The sequence below is a fragment of the Typha latifolia genome, chromosome 6 (genome assembly GCF_019914945.1).
Source record: "Typha latifolia isolate L0001 chromosome 6, TyphaL0001v2, whole genome shotgun sequence".
NCBI classification, from domain to species: domain Eukaryota; kingdom Viridiplantae; phylum Streptophyta; class Magnoliopsida; order Poales; family Typhaceae; genus Typha; species Typha latifolia.
In genome coordinates, this window is record NC_133091.1 from 1,361,296 (window position 1) to 1,378,122 (window position 16,827).

General features: G+C 35.6%; 2 protein-coding genes and 1 non-coding gene across 4 annotated transcripts; all 3 read right to left on the minus strand.

The window, feature by feature from the left end:
- Positions 1 to 3,380: 3,380 nt before the first annotated feature.
- Positions 3,381 to 11,467, minus strand: LOC140790862 (uncharacterized). 2 transcript variants are annotated; one of them, XR_012109461.1, is made up of 10 exons: positions 10,856 to 11,467; positions 8,954 to 9,139; positions 8,171 to 8,263; positions 7,819 to 8,001; positions 7,599 to 7,701; positions 7,344 to 7,529; positions 5,372 to 6,594; positions 4,595 to 5,010; positions 3,818 to 4,077; positions 3,381 to 3,718 (listed from the first exon to the last, which is right to left on the minus strand). XR_012109461.1 is itself a non-coding variant. In XM_073141160.1 (9 exons), the coding sequence occupies exons 1-9, from the start codon at positions 11,099 to 11,101 to the stop codon at positions 4,020 to 4,022; spliced, it is 2,694 nt and encodes an 897-aa protein (XP_072997261.1). In that variant the 5' UTR covers positions 11,102 to 11,467; the 3' UTR covers positions 3,381 to 4,019. The 2 variants fall into 2 exon arrangements, 1 of the variants encoding a protein (XP_072997261.1); XM_073141160.1 differs by having other exon boundaries at positions 3,381 to 4,077.
- A 1,075-nt stretch (positions 11,468 to 12,542) lies between these two features.
- LOC140790645 (small ribosomal subunit protein eS26x) lies at positions 12,543 to 14,906 on the minus strand. Its single transcript, XM_073140807.1, has 5 exons — positions 14,835 to 14,906; positions 14,664 to 14,756; positions 14,508 to 14,592; positions 14,271 to 14,401; positions 12,543 to 12,788 (listed from the first exon to the last, which is right to left on the minus strand). Exons 1-5 carry the CDS (start codon positions 14,835 to 14,837, stop codon positions 12,723 to 12,725), a joined length of 378 nt encoding a protein of 125 aa, XP_072996908.1. The 5' UTR covers positions 14,838 to 14,906; the 3' UTR covers positions 12,543 to 12,722.
- On the minus strand, positions 13,119 to 13,229 carry LOC140791591 (small nucleolar RNA snoR99). The gene has a single exon (XR_012109599.1). It is a non-coding gene; the product is annotated as a small nucleolar RNA snoR99 (small nucleolar RNA).
- Positions 14,907 to 16,827: the final 1,921 nt, after the last annotated feature.

The window sequence follows — 16,827 nt, forward strand, 5'->3', positions numbered from 1 at the left end:
TGTTTTTAAACAAACATGGTAGAAATATTTTAATCATTTAGCATCATTTAGTTAAGTTTAACGAAAAAACTAAAAATATTATTTTAATTATAAGTATAGAAATTAATTTGAGATTTTATAAAGTATAAAAATATAAAGTTATTTTGGGCATATTTATACGAGAATAAAATGAATTTAATATTATAAAAAGCCTATGAAATGCTCGTTCACTTGGTTATCCGTTGAATTATTTGTTAAAAAAATCATGTGAATATCGGCTGATCAATTTTAGATCACTATTTTATGTTTACTTCAGGGAAAGAAAGAGATAATAATTGAGCAAATTATTATTATTTTATATTTTTCCATTAGTATTATAAAGTAACAGATATTTTTTTATATAGTTTAGAATATTAATGTATACCAAAAAAATTAAAAAGATAATCCGGTGTGCATGTGAAAATCAATAATACTTTAGGGAGTTTTAGCGTAATTAATTTTACGTTAAAAGCTTCATAATCTATATGTACATTTACCAAAAATAAATATATAAAGAAGAACAGTAATCTCGATAAAAATTTAACAGTTAGTCATATTTAAGAGGTATATGTTAAACCCAAATGTTTGAAGGGGGTATGTGTGTGTGTGTGTAAATAAGAGATTTTAGAAGGGCGCAAATGCACAAAAGAAACCAATGGATTTATAAACGGCGTTTGTGACCACCAAACGGAAGATTCCAAATTAGGGCAAACTTTATGGCTTGGTCAACATGCATGTTGGATTTGGTGAACTCAAGTATTGATATTAAATTCTTCAACTCTTTTTTTTAATTATTTTTTAATACATTGACTTCGCAATGTGAATCACTTTGTTAAATACTTTTTGTCCTTGTTTTGTCCCACAAAATTAATATGGTTATCCCAATGTATGCCACTGTAAACTTTCGTCAATGCACTATTTTCATAAGATCAACATATAGACTAAAATTTACTATTCTTTTGTCAACCAAACCTAACTTTTAGAAAAACTATGGAGCTAGCACAGTATAAAAGCAAGTGATACACAATTTGAATTTCGCTGCATTTTAAATCTATTACAATATTTCGCTAATTGTTTCTTGATAACTTTACTAAATATTCGAGACGAATTGCGATCGAGAGGGTCAGATCAGATATGTGCATGCTAATATATCGATCGAGTATATTCGATTGTTGATAAGAACTTATAAATTTCTTATATCTTCTTTCTTTACATAAATCAAAGTCATCGGATGTATACTTGGGATCTCCACAACCTCACAATATTTGTATTCTCTACTGTGCAAATAGTAGATCTTTTGGTGCACAGAAGCAACAATGAGTTTTTCCTCCATTCCTTGCAGAGTTGCTGGAAAAAGGCTATATATGCATCATGATTGACAGGCATTTTCCTTTGAAAAAGATCCCTCCACTAAATAATAAATGGTTCCTCCTCCAGATGTCAACTTGACTAGGATAAGTGTGAAGAATTGTTTTCCATCCTCTCTTCTAGCCATTATCTGTAGAGCAAATCATGTGGGAAGGAGAAAAGTACTCACAGAATCATTCATCATTCATATTATTCGTAGGCATACTATATTATATTCATTAATAAGCTAACGTAACGTTATAATTTAGAGATTTATATTCTTAAATGGCTAAGTTCTTTCTGAAACATTACTCAAATTAAGTTTGACATGGATTAAACTAAAACCCTTCGCTGCATATAACTTGACCCTGTCTCACTTTGTAATTATTGTCACCGAGATAAAATAGTTTGATGTCGAATGTGGGACCCAAATCTCACCAATAATGGAGGCTTTTGGGGCCCACCATTCTAGGTGTGGGAAAAAAAAGAAAAAAGTCCGATAGTGAAGGATTAATCCGCATGATTTTTGCTCAATTCTAACTTTTTACCTTAGTATATGTAACATAAATTATTTTATTTTTAATCTATTCTACTTTTGGATTTAGTGTATGATAACTTAGGGAGTCTCATTTCAAAGACAAGGTGTCTCTCATGCATTTCAATCTCCATCTATCACCTGGCTCTTATGTTAACAAAAGATTAAGTGAAAGGTGTTACTTTCTGAAGGGGAATTTATAAATAACACTATGTATTTAAGTGATTTTATCCTAGTTATTCTCAATTCGACTTTCTTTTCTATAATTTTTATATGACGCTCTAATAAAATATTTCTATACAAATACATCAAACTAAAAATTATAGAGAAAAAAAAAAAGGTCTCACTATCATCTACTACTACTTTTTTTCTCCTCTAGATTCCCAATTATCCATCTTGTTGATATAAAATGCAAACTATATCGACATCAATCTATTTGAGCTCAATAATGTGATGCAAGTGCAGAAGAGGAGTACTTAAATTATACTTTGGTGGAATACTTTTAAGTACTTGTCAGGATTCAGATCTGGATCACTTATAGATTAGCTATTATTGTTCAAAATAATGTCCAAAATCTAGAGATAGTATGAATTTATATCTATGGATCAATTTTTCAACCATCGGTGTTGCTACTATTTAATGTGAGTCCACTTAATGAGGTTATCCCAAACTTGAGACGATAATATATGCATCCATTAATAATATAAATATATTATATTACTACCATTAGTGCTATTATTCTATGGAGTCTGGTTATCCCAAACTTGACCTGATAATATATGCATCCATTAATAATATATTATTACCATTATTGCTATTATTTTATGGAGTCTGGAGAATATTGAATAATTAGAAGTACTTATTGAGGAAATAGTTTCTTAATGCAACTGGAGGCGATTGTACCTTGGGTTACCACGGCTACTACTGGCATTTAGAAGCCAACAAAATAAATCATTATAGAATTCCACGTATTAGACATTCTATTATTTCTAATTGCAATCATCTTTATTAGGGAATTCTAAATAATTATAAAAGATTTAATAATTAATCTTTCAATTCCTTTTTAAAAAAAAAAATCGAAACAGTTTTATGCCCAATAAATCTAATATGATTATAAGTAAATTTATTATCTAGTACTTCTTTAAAATTTATTCTACTGTAATTTGACAAATGGAAGAAAGAATGCACCCATTTCTTTTTCATGCATATTTGCGTTATATATATATATATATATATATATTTTATTTTTTTTTTCAATCATTACTGGATTCAAGGATAATATGTAGAAAGTTAGATACAAAGACCAAGATCTCCCTATCGATTATAAAGTGACATTTCACTGGGATAACTAACCACCTTCCTTTCTCTATGCCAATTCTGAGTACAAAAAGATCAAATTTTTTTAAACCTAGACGAGGAAACTTACCAAGATGAACAAGAAAGTGAGAACAAATAGTACATTAGCTTATCATCAGAAAAATAGTAATAATAATAAAAACCTTGTTAAGAGTTCGTATCTAATGAGTACATTAGCCAACAATTCAAAATCCTGATTTAATACTGCCCGCGTGTGCGGATGTTGCATTTCATTGTATGCACTTGCACACAAGCACAAAAGAACTATGAATAAACACAATCAGAACTACCCATTTGCTAGATTTCTCCTATTGTACAAAAGTTAGAAAAAAAACCCACATTTTCTCCTGTCAATAAGAACTGAGAGGATTACCAGCCCTTTAGATTAACCAGAACAACTCACCTGAACAAGATTACATGATGAGCTATGAAACAGCCCTAATTTCCTGATGAGTATCACATCTATTATGACAAAACAAAGACAAACTTTTGAGTATCTAGCACTGCCTGAAGAAGTGAAAATTGGGCTGGAAAGGGGAAAGGATTCAGCAAACCACCTACCTGACCAGGAGAAGGCAAAAGGGAAATTATTGGAATGTACATGCTGGTAGTAAACCACAACATTCTAAGATTCACTCTCCACAATTGACGAGAACCGTTGCAAGAGAATATGCACCAATTAGTCAGCACCATTGTCTCACACTAATTTCTTCCTATATGTGGTTTACTTTCTTCTGTAAGTATGAAAATCCTCCCACTGCGTTCAGCCGGTTAGAGGTGGGAAATCGCCTACATCTTTGAGACGGTATGGTTGGATGGTCCTGCAAATTCATATTATGAAACTCCAAGACTATCGTAATGATCAATAAAAGTAAGAAGAATCACAAATCATTAAGACATTTAGTGCCTCTGAACACAAAGTAGATTATCGATATATGCTAATGTGTATGATACGATAGGGCTGCTTTACTTCATAATAGAGCTAATCTGTGATCAGACAATGAGTTGAAAGCACAATCATGTTTCAATTGTCTAAACTGCACATCATATTTGATATTCTTAAGATCTACGAAACACGGATACTTCTATACTTTTATCGGCTATGATACTCATCAGATTAATACTTTCGAATATGTATCGGATAATTCCTTAAAGCATCTGAATTTCTAAAAATAAAATTAATATTGCGGATACTTCCAAGATTATCTCCTATATGCCACAACAAGAGCTTTCAGTAGAGCAGATTGTATGCATATGGCATCTTTAACTAGTATGAACTTATCAGCCTAAAAAAAATTGAATCATTTGCCCTTGTCATTCCTGTGAGAAAATATTTACCTTTCCCGGTTGGAGCTCATGCCAGGTTTTTGCATAGGGTTCATAGAGCTAGGGCTATGACTACGAGGACTCGCAGAATCCAACCTGTTGCTAACATCTGGCAAAGTGACTACTGGAACAGGACCAAAGGAGCCAAATTCCAGTTTGTTCTCTTGTGGATATACAACACCATTGCCATGGGAAATCCCCCTCATGGCAGGCCGAGGAGACTGTGCTATCTCTGCCGGATTAGGTCTTCCACGGTTGCTTCCATTGGGAATCTGTGAATGCATTGCTGGTTCATGAATGGCTTCCTCTGCAGAGATTGTGTCCGAAGGTACTTCTGCTCGGCTATTCTTATGAGGTTTTGCCATTGGATTTGCAGGTGACTTCTTTCCTCTTCCAGGGGATAGTCTCTCCCTATATGATCTTACATTCTACAAAATCCACAGAGATCACTTGAGAAGGTTAGAATCTAACAACAACAGACTGTGCCAACAGACATATGTGAGTTTATCCTCTAAAACCTAATTGTCAGAATAAAAAATAGATTAAAATACATAAGGCAATCAGATCTGAGAAGGAAACACTTCCGATCAAAGACTGGGTCAATGGTTTAGGCACAGATCACAAATGCTGAATCAATTTGTAGTAGGACCCAGTTTGGACAATGATACTGGAATAATCCAACACAGACAACTAACAGCAGACTTGACATCTAATCAAATAGAACCAGTAGAACCTCTACCTTATTGACCTCAATAAGCAGACCCAAGTATAATCTTTCGCATAACGTACCGTGTTTGGAAAGTATGTGCCTGTTCCCCTTGGTTTTGGAATATCTTCTGTGCTGTAAGCACCAGATAAAATTGGGTGGTTTACCAAGTAACAGCCAGGTGAAAAAGGTGGTCCAGGGATCACTCCATTTGAACCTGGATATGTGTACATATTCGGCCGATGAAGGCCATTCCATGAGTGTTTGTTGCGGTACTGGGCATGGGTTGGTCGTTGAAATGGAAGCAAAATTGGGCCCATGATGTAATCTTGGCACCCTTGAGCATATAAAAGATTCCTAAAATGGATTTCATAGTCTCCTGTAAGATCTGATAAATTGGTGACTTTGGCACCTCCATTTCCATTTATCTCTTTTCTTGCTGTTGAACAGTCTGCACGATGTGGATCCTCTGATGGAGAAGCATTCCAACTTAATGTTGTTGGCCCATCACAGGAGCCTGCAGTGGAAGTGATACCGCTGTTCCAAGACCATGGTTTAGGACTTCCTGATGACTCAGTTTCATAGCTATGTTCGTCATCAAATGGTATAATACTGCTGGAGTACACCTTGCTTGTTGTGCCACTATTTGATGGATTGATATGATTTGCTACTTCATTCTTAGCACCATTCTCTGGAAGGAAAAAAAGATGGGGAGCATAGTAAGCTTTTCCATTTGGTGAACAACCTGTTTCACTAGTCGACGGTGAAGCAGTAGAAGTTTCTTCATCAGTTTTTGAGTGAGGGCCTCTGCTGGTGGCAAGATCACTGTCATCAACAGTCAACCGTTTACCTGATAATGCAATCCCTTCGATCATACCATTAGGTTCTAATTGGGTCGACGGACGCCAACTTGCATTCATATGTTCACTAGAGGAATCTCCTTCAAATTTCTCTGAGATTCCACAATCTTTCTGTGAAGTCGAAATGCTGATATCATTGAACTGCTCACACAAAACTCCAGAGGAATAATTGGTCGGTGAAGCTATATTCAACTTGTCTTTCTTGCCTGCTTCAAAATTCAAATCTGATGAAATAAGACTGATGTTGTTTTGATCGACTGCTGTACTGTCTAAGCCACCAGGTTGAGTATCTTGCACATCTGGTCTTTCTCCACTTCCATGTCTCTCCAATGTGTTTCTGAAGAACATACTGACTTCATCCCCAATACTTTCAGCAGGTAGTAGAAGTATCTGCCCAAGCTTTCGGGCGCCAAATATGAAGGCACTACGTATACGGAAAAAGTTACCTGTAAGTGAAATAAGTCAGAACATGGAAAGTAACTTCCAGAAGATGAAGTGATGGAATGAGGACTGCAACATCATCCAACTTTAAACTCACCCATCAAGTTGAAGAACTAGTATTCAACCCAACTATAACATATCAGAACTTTAAACTCACCCAACTATAGATAGTTGAGCACTTGCCACTCTAGACCAACCCAAAAAGGAATAAAGGGTTGGATTGAGTACACGCCAGGTCAACTATGTATGTCAGCTTAAACATCATCAATTTACGTGTCAGGCAGCAAAGGCTGCCACTTGGCACAATACTGCAGCATCGACACAGCGTAGCATAACCATGCAGGCCAAATCATACCCATGTACCTTGGTGTCGGCATGGTACTTTCCCAAAATTTGAACATACCATTAGCAATCTGGCAGCAAGGGACCATGTCGATGGCACTCAAAGCATATATATAAATACAAATTCTTATGATATGCATAGCAAGTCCAATTGTGTTCAAGCTGGATCAATCATGTGGAAATTGCAGATTGTGGTCAGGTTTGAATTTTGTTTCAATGAACATAACACAAAATGAGATCATATTGAACTACTCAATCCTATTCAAAATTTCAAACATAATTTAGAATTTCAACCCAAACCCTACCAGAATTCAGGTTTGATTAGTCAGTGATGGGTTGAAACCAAACCATTTATCACAAATGGTACTAGGGTCCTGCTCACAACCTGAAAAGCTAAAGGAAATATACTGACCTTTACTGACACTGCGCCCAAGATTGTTGTTTTGTTTCAGTGGATCAACTATGTTTAGATGCTTTTGAGGGAATATCCGGGAGTGGTGCTCAAATCCCCTTAGGGGAACAGAGAACCTATCCACACATCTTCTTAGAAACTCGTTTGAGAGAAGCAAATCATTTCCCGGAGTTTCTGGTGGCTCAGCTGTGAAGCAAGAAAAAGGTCACCAACTTTCCAATTCTAGTTCGTGCAACTATATGTAAGCCCACTTACCCACTAGTTCAGGTAAAGAAGAAAGAGCAACCGGACCATATAAACTGACACAGTAATTTTCCCAGTCAAATTTGCTGTAATAGTCCAGGAATCTATAAAGAACCTACAAAAGGCAGCTGTTGTCTTAACATTTATGAATGTGAACCAAATAACCATTTTTTCACAGTAAAGAAATTTGAGGTTCAAAAGTAGTGATTCTAACATCCCTTAGAACACTCACCACCAAAGGACCGTCCAAAGATTTATGGAAGATGTGGAAGATGTACAATACTAAAGTTTCCAACGCATATGTAGAAATTAAACCATGATGAGCACCAAGAATACGGCTTTCATAATAACACCAAGCTTTTATCAACATTATGCTGCGCTTGAAGAGATGGTCCTTTCCAATGAGTTGATCAACCTGAAGGCAGCAATAGAATGTAACCTGTTTGGCAAGGGCCTTGAAAAAAGAAACATAAACCAAAAATGCTTTGTGCTTTTGTCATAGTATCTTAAAAGGTGATGATCGTGTGTTTTGAGGAAAAACAGACAATAGTCAATATAGGAAGAGGAATTTTTTGTCAAATTACCTGTTCGAGAAAGCAAAGGGTACAGAGTCCGCCAATCTGATTAAAAGAGATATCTACAACAATATTTTGAACAAGGCATTTGACAAGTTTAACCTGCCATGAGAATCTATCAGGATAGAGCACATCATGTCCAGATATTATGAGCATAACTACAAGAAAGTAAGAAAAGAGATAAGAAGTACTTTGTCCAAATCGCCATGATTTACTGAAATTACAATGAAAACTAATTCAAAGATCAATGAGAAGAAATAAAGCATTAATATTGTCATATTGAAGATGATAATGTACAATTAGCATGAAGATATGTAGATGATTGGATAGGACATAACTATTTCTGTTTCTTTCCAATTGTACATATGTGCCTATGGATGGTTATATAAATTGATTCTAGTTTTTCAATATGTTGTTTGCTTGATAACATAGATGGAACAGAATCTAAGTTGGTTAGTGAACATAATGTCATATCCAAGGAGTGTTTTGACTTTTACTAGAATACCATTTAGATAGTACATCTTCCATCTTCTTCGAGGTCAGCACAATTAGTGAAAGATACACAAAAAAATAACCGGATGAGCACCAAAAGCTCAAAGTGCTTCAGGTCCATCTAATGAGTGAAAGACAGGTCAATCAGCTACCCACCAACTCAAGCATAATGTTACCAGGAAAATGATGCTTAGCTAGAGTGCAGATCAAACAAGGTTAACCAAGACAAGAATAAATTTTACAAGTATTTTGACAACCTCTTATTAACCAAAATAAAGGGAAATCCAGGAGAATGAGAACCTCAGCATGAATGTACTGCACATCTTTCACTTCAAACTCAGAATCTTTGTTGTGTTCTTCTAATTCAAGAACAGCATGTACATCATTTGCCAAAGAATCTTCAGAATTTTGGATACCAAATGCAGTCAGGTCAATATCTCCATCAGGAAGATAGGTCTTCAATGGAACTGATCCAAATGGAAATACCTGCAGAAAATTTTGTGGAACAATCAAGACTGACATTTTTATAAAGTACAAGAGAAGGATGGAATATCACATACATTGATTACATTCAGACTATGAGCTAAGACCAAGATGGAAAGTAGCAGAATTGAATTTGTTTAACCAAAACTCTTCCGCATATTGCATAAATATTCATCACAGAATAACTAGTAGAATTGCAGACCCCAAGCAGCAGGTTTAGCACAAAAAAAATGCATGAATGGAGTTCAACAAACAGTTGCATTCAAACTATTAATGTCAGGTCAAAGAGCAAAAATGGTGCCAGGTCATGAAATGTATCTGTCAACTATCCACAGAACTGCAACCGAGTTATTGAGGGAAAGATCAAGCCAATGGTATATCTGTCTTTCTTAGTGCGTCTCAAGTATATAGTTAGAATATAAGAATAGAAGTATTATTGTAATTATTGTTCTGATAGCCAGGTATTAAAAGTAACTTCCTCACAAAAGTGATAATTATCTAACTATCTGAACTTTGCATGCAATAACAATGTACAGGACCTACATAAGGACAGCTGGGAGCAGTCATTCAAGATGAAAAAATCATTTATACAAAAAGTTAAGAAGAAATCTGTTAAATTGGTAGCATTGGGAAAGGATCAATTTTTTTTGTGATAAGATTTAAGATTTAAAAGCATTGCTGCTCTTTAAGTCACACAAGATAACCATTTGCACAAACAACAACATTACGCAGTGAGAAGCATATCAGTATGATTTAGAAAGAAGAACAAAAGAAAATAAAAAATAAGTAGACAATTATGTTTGCAAAAATAAAACAATTGCGTACCTTGCATGAAAAGCTCAGATAATAAGATGGATACTCAATGCAAATAAATCAGATGACAAGATGGAAGGCAAACAAGCAACCCTTTGACTAATAAAGGCTGAAAAAAGAATATGAGACAGTTCTTCAAGACGACAAACTCAACATAACAAATGTACTTACTATTAGAGGTTGTTTGGTTGCTAGAAATTGAGGGAAGAAAATAGTCACTTTCAGAAACTTCTTTACTTTTGATATTTGGTGGTAGAAAATAAATTTAAAAAGTGACTTTTTAACCTACCAAAAACAGCTTCACTTCTTCAAATTGACTTCCTTATTTAAAAGAAGAGAGTCACTTCATTGAAGTTAATCACTTAAAATCCAACTTCTAGCTACTAAACACACTTAATCTCACAGACTAGACATGAGTCAGCATGTGAATCATGATGCCACATAGTCACCACATAATGCTGAACTAACTAATTTATGGAGATAGTAAAAGCAAATTACATTTCAAACCAAAGGGCAAGAAACACCAACAGATACGACAGAGATTCCTCCACACTTGGACAAAAATCACATAATTTTTTCAGAAGTCAGCTAAGAAAATGTCATGCAGGAACCTTCTATATTCAGGGTCAAGAAGAATTGCATGGCAATTGAGAACTAAGATGATGATGTAAAAAGATCGGCAAGCAAGGATGCATGAAAGAACCACAGAAAGATCCACCTAGCAAGCAAAAAGACATGCAAAAACAATCTTAACGAGCAATATAAAACAAACAACACGGTTAGATCACAGCACCCAACAGACAAATCCCATTTGTTAGCTAGAGTGGGAACCATACAAAACTAAGCTGATTTCACAAAGAAAAAAATATATTATTTTGAGACAAGAAGATGAACTAAAAGAATCACCTCGCTGCCAAGATACCCCCTGATCAGCCTCTGAACATACTCTATCACGGTCCTCCTGCTCCGCTCGGAGGCAACTGTGGGTTGAATATGTTGTATTAGCTCTCTGGTAGCTTGCTCCGCCAACCGCCAAGCATCGATCTTTATATCCAACGGCTCCGGATTCGGCCGAGGCGATTGCGATAGCGGTGGACTGGAATCTCCCAAATTACCATTAACGTGCAAAGGCCAGGTTTGGAGGTCGCCCATCCTATAGAATTCGACTCCGGCAAGGTGAAAGGGGGACTTAATAACCGACCCAAGACTCAAAACCGCAAAAGAAGCATCTCGCTACCAAATAATCGACGATTTAGAGCCAAGATCTCATCTTTCCTGATCCAAAATGATCGGCTAGGCGGCGCGGCGCCAAATTGCGATCTGGTCGGCGGAAGAACGCAAGACAGCGGCAAAGGAGGGACTTTTCTTCGTACGAAATTGGGGCTTCGGCTTGATAGCAGAGGTTTCAGGTCCTGTGATGCGATTAGAAGATTTCTAGGGATTGGTCTCTCGTCTTCTTCAAAAACCCCCAAAAGAGGAGAGAAAACCCAACGGTTCCTCTTTCGTCTCGGGGAATTTGGGGGAGATGCAGCGAAAAGGGGAAAGGAAAAGGGTTTGTCTTTTGTTCTATTTTATTACAAACAAAAAAAAATGATAAACGGACCGTTCTAACCTAACCACATCAGATTGGACTCGAGAATTAATTTCAGATTTGCCCGTTTCTTTATTACAAGCCAGCAGATTGGATTCAATCATTATTTTAATTTTAGATTGTGATACCTAATGAAACATTAAGTACAATAAATACAATAATTAGATCTTAAGCTTTGTGCATACCATAAAACATAGATAAAGAGTTGTATATAGAGGGAATGAACCAATTAGAGCATTTAAGTGGATCTAAACAATATCTTTTTCCTCATTAGGGCAGATTAGTGCTTGATATACGTCTAAGTGCTTGGTCTCGAACTTAATTAAAGAATATCTATATAAATACAATTGCTCTCTATACTCATAGGGTTTGCTTCAGCTCAGGGGGTGTCTAAATTTGCTTTCTTTATACTAAGAATGAGAACGGTAGTTGGGATGTGGAAGATTTGTCTCATTGAGGTTTAGATAAAACTTATTCTACCACCACGTTTTGTAAGCCTGCATGAACCAGTCAAATTGGACTTGGGATAGTTGTAGGCCTGATGACAAAGAGATCTTTTGAGGTTGAATTAAATACAACGCGTAAGAGGGGAGGAGATATAACGTATGACTCGAACTATTCAGCAATTTCGAAGGAATTGATCATCTTAGAAACGTCCAATTCTCTCTAATATATCTTGAGCAAAGTAAAACTTTTTATGTATGAACGTACAGAAAATAAACTACATAGTTTGATAGTTCAATTCATAACTAGAAAGAGTATCATTACTCCAACAAATTCGATTATACTTCTCAGCATTCGATCAACAAATAAAAGCTGACAACTATTTCGGAGCCCAAAACAACGAAAGAATCCTTTACTTGAAACTGGAAAAGCTACAGTAAAACCTATTTTACCAAATCTGATAGATTTTTCAATCACGCACAAGTTTAAATCAGCATAATTCTCAACTGCGTGACAATATGATCTCAAAGCTTGCAATATCAGAAACTGTATAGTATCTTGCTCAAAATCAGGAACATTGATGAAAGTATAAGAGATACATATGTCTTTGAATAAGCATCACAGAATTCAAACCAAAAAAGACTCCCAAAGAAATAGATTAAGAGCTCTTATTAGAGTTCACTAGCCAGAGTTCAATTGAAAGGCAAAAAGTTTCAGATAAGCTAAAGGACAGAAACATCAAGGGCGAGCTGCAGGAGCTCCTCCGGCTGGACGAGGGGCCTGCCCAGGCCTTGGCACATCATCCTGCATCACAAACAAAAGATTCTTCCTTTACAACAGCATAATCATATATTATAATGATTAAAACATCTTTGCACCCTAATATGGGGAAAAATAAATCATTATACTTATAATCATATATAATATTGTTAAAATGCAAGCATCAAAACTAAAGGAATCTTGGGCACAATTATTACAAAATAAGAAACTAAACTTCAAGGAGATGTCTGCAACTTAACATCTCTTCATAATCTAACAGAATATGTAAGCCAATACTTACTACAATGTGCATAAGATAAATCCCCAGCTTCTATAAAATAAGTGTACAAAATTTGGAGAACTTTTCTTGTCTGGGAATGTCCCATCTTTAATGATCAGCTAAAAGTGGAGTTTTCTTAGCTCACAAAGTCACAAAGTGAAGAAGATGATGGTCGCATATCAGGGACTGGTTCATCCCAGAGGTACCATATGTTAGCCAATGGGACAAACATACAGTCCCAGTAATTAAAGATCATAAGCCAATAAACCATAAAACAAAGCCTACAATTCTAAATTAGGTTAGAAATTCATTTAGTTCAGTGCCACTTTCCAAACGGAACACAACTGCGATCTCAGCCAATGTGCAGAGATCAAGCTGGACTCAAGGCTAACATATTTCAAAATAAGTGGGTTTACAAGAAACCAAAAAAAAGACAAAATAATAAACTAATACATTATAAGCCTACAATGGCCCCTCCACACTTCTGCAGTGTGATACTTGAAGAATTAACTCATTAAGGAAAACAAAAATAAGTATAAATTCACCTCCAGCTAAAAGAAGATGTTCGTAATAAGTGGAAAATACAAAAAAAATATCATGAATAAATGGAAGCAACAAAATTTATGTGCCAGCAGGGAATGAACAACTACAACAGCAGCATTCATCAAATTTATAGTCCTACAATGCACAACGCATAAATTTACGCTTTTGTTGACACATCCATTATAAAGGAAATTCCCAATGAATGTAACGCCTTGCAAAAGCGACAGACCAAAAATAAAGTTAGTAATAAGTTCATGACACCACAATTACAGGAAACATAATTTTATAGTGCAAAACCTATCAACAACCATTATTTCCCTAAATGTAGTGACTCACATCATAATCTCTAATATATGCTCTTTGCAGATGCCCTAGACACAACATCATGGTAGAAAGTGTGCACACCAGAAGAACTATTTTTCTTGAATAATCTGAATTCACGGATGCAATAAACAAGAAAAAAGGAAAAAAGAAACTTCACGTCGTACTACATTCTCAACCAGTCAATTATTTCATCAATTAAACTACTTTATCAAGAGACCGTCAATTTCAATTAATAAAAGTTCAGAATAAAAGAGAAATAAAATCCCAGGCAGATTAATGGCCCACTAATGAGTACCAATACATATAACAACGATAATAAATTAATTATTTAAAAGGAATAAAAAGATAACAGCCAACAAATACAAGTGCAAAGACTATACCCGGCGTCTGAAACGCTGAGGTGGCTCGCGATTCCTCCTTGCCACCCGAGATCGCACTCTTACAACGTGAGAGTGGATAGCACAAGAAACACAGTATTGCATCTTAGCATAAAGCTTCGGAAGAGTGTACCCTACGAAAAAAGTATTTCAATTTTTGTTCCCAATAAGATCAAAAGCAAACAAATTCACAACAGAAACCTTACAAATCACTAAAGATCGAGAAAGAAAAACTCGTACCATCACAAACACACGCCTCCTGCACATCCCTGACCGCAGCTTGCTCCACGATATTCCTCACAAGAAACCTCTTAATGGCCTTATCCTTCACTCGATATAGAGAACCGAATATCAAACCGCAGGTTGCGAGTATGGAAAAAGAGATAGAGGAACTACCTTGGGGCAGCATTTTCCGCAGTTGGAGCAGCGAATAAAGTTGACGTGGCCACGGCCGTGCTTGTTTCGGCCGCCATTCCTGCGCTTGAAGGTCTGCAGAGAAGAAGGAAAGATATCAAATCGTCGATCCAACAAGAAAGTATAAGAGATCTAGTGTTAGGGATTGGGTACCATGATCGTAGATAGAGTGCTCAGAGGATGAAGGCGGCTTCTTCGCCTCGGTTAGGGTTTTGGTTAGTGATGCGACTAGATGGAGGAGTATTTATAGGTCGAGATGCGATAAGGAGAGCTCATCCTAGCCGTCCGATGGACGACACTAAGATCGTGACGACAAGCCCGGCCCTTTAGGCCCGGCCCACTAGTACCAGCTTTAACGGGTCGGGCTACATCTCGGATCGAGTCCAACAAATGAAGTTTTCTATGAAAATTTATAGATAACACCCTGAACTTTAGGTTTATTATTATTTCACTCCTTATCTTTTGTAACTTTGAAAATTACAAAAAAAAGAAGTTGATAATCTCAAGCACAGTACAATATCAAGCCATTAATCTCAGACATAGATATGAATGACTGGTGGGTCTTCTCTTCTTCTTAGAAAAGAGAGAGTGAGAGAGAGAAATATGTGACCTACCACAAGAAATATGTGACATTAAATGAAAGTGACTCCAGATCAAACAAAACAAGTCACAAGCATGGAAACTTTTGCTGGCATCTTTTTATTGTTTGTTTACTCCTCTGAGATTGAAAGCATCCGTTAGCTCAAGAATTAACACACTGAGAGTGACGCCACACAATTAACTGAGAGAAAATAAAATAAAAGATAGCCCTACATAAGGGAATGAAGCATAGTAGGTGACTACCTTGTTATACCTTATTTTTTCTAAAATTACTACTAGTTATGAAAATAGTTAAGTAAACTTTAGTAGACGGACTACTAATTTAATAATATTATAAATGAGCCTAAGCACACGTGTTAATATTTCTTAGCCTTTAGAAGAAAGTAGGAGAAGATGAACATGAAAGCCATGACTATAATTGTATCTGAACAAGTCACTAAATGGATCACGGGATTATATTACTAGTGCCTATGGCTAAGGGTATTAATATTAATTGAAGTGGATCGAGCAATAGCCACACAGAGTTCACGCACTTTCAATTCATAAAGATATGACTATAATATAATCTTTGTCTAGTGGACTCAACTTTAAATAGCAAGTGGTTGAGCACCAAAATCTTCCATCATTTGTTGGTTTCTTCCTTCTTTCTGCTTGTGTAAATGAATTTGATTAGTGTAATCATCCCTTATTTGGGGAGTATATTTACGAGAGAGTATCCATTTTAACTATAGTTTATTCTATGTGTGAGGCTAAATTTCATCGGTTAGTATATTTATTCCATGTGAGATAGGATTTCATCAATTAGTCATACCAAAACTATACTGTCAATTGTACCATAACCTCAATTTTTTTACTAAAGAATATTAATATGATCAATTTTAGGCATTTTTAATATTATTTGGTATAATTGTTTTTGGTAACACTGTCCAAAAATATTCATGCGACACATTATATAGTTGAGAAAAATCAAATGTCACAAAAAATAAATAAAAGAATATATGGAAAATTGGTTAATAACTTAGAAGGGGTAGATGTAATTAGTCTAAAAAAGCGTAATAATAGTATACAATTAGACGGAAAATAAGGAAGTGATTGATGGTAACATTAAGGATAACCATTGACTAGCAGTAGCACGCCTCTCAGTCTATCTATATCATTAAATTCCAATTTATTTTGATAATTGTTTAGTTCTTATATTCTTAATTTATTTCGTCCCAATTAGACCTTAATAAGCTCTTTATCTGTAGTTGTGAAATATCACTTATCCATTAACTTTTTTTAATGCCTATCTTCCATATCTCCCATTTTACTTAATTGTGAGAGTGGTGGAGTAGATGCAAAAGGAAAAAATGGCATTATTAAATGTAAAAATATATTGATAATAAAAGTCCATCTTATATTGAATTTTTTTTTGGGGGGGGGGGGGGGACTAATTTTTTAGCACCTTGGAATTATTCATTATTTTTCTAATGGGGCGATTAGAGAGAGAGAGAGAGAGAGAGAGAGAGAGAGAGAGAGAGAGAGAATAAACGCGGTGGATTCCGCG

Bases quoted from the DNA above. Each gene is read 5' to 3' on its own strand.
- LOC140790862 (XM_073141160.1), bottom strand. From the start codon at position 11,101: ATGGGCGACCTCCAAACCTGGCCTTTGCACGTTAATGGTAATTTGGGA. The intron at 7,702-7,818 runs GTGAGTGTTCTA...TGCCTTTTGTAG, and splicing joins CTTTGGACGGTCCTTTGGTG to GTTCTTTATAGATTCCTGGA. The intron at 7,530-7,598 runs GTAAGTGGGCTT...CTTGCTTCACAG, and splicing joins TTCTTTACCTGAACTAGTGG to CTGAGCCACCAGAAACTCCG.
- LOC140790645 (XM_073140807.1), bottom strand. The intron at 14,593-14,663 runs GTAGTTCCTCTA...TATCGAGTGAAG, and splicing joins GCGGAAAATGCTGCCCCAAG to GATAAGGCCATTAAGAGGTT. The intron at 14,402-14,507 runs GTACGAGTTTTT...CTTTTTTCGTAG, and splicing joins GGAGGCGTGTGTTTGTGATG to GGTACACTCTTCCGAAGCTT.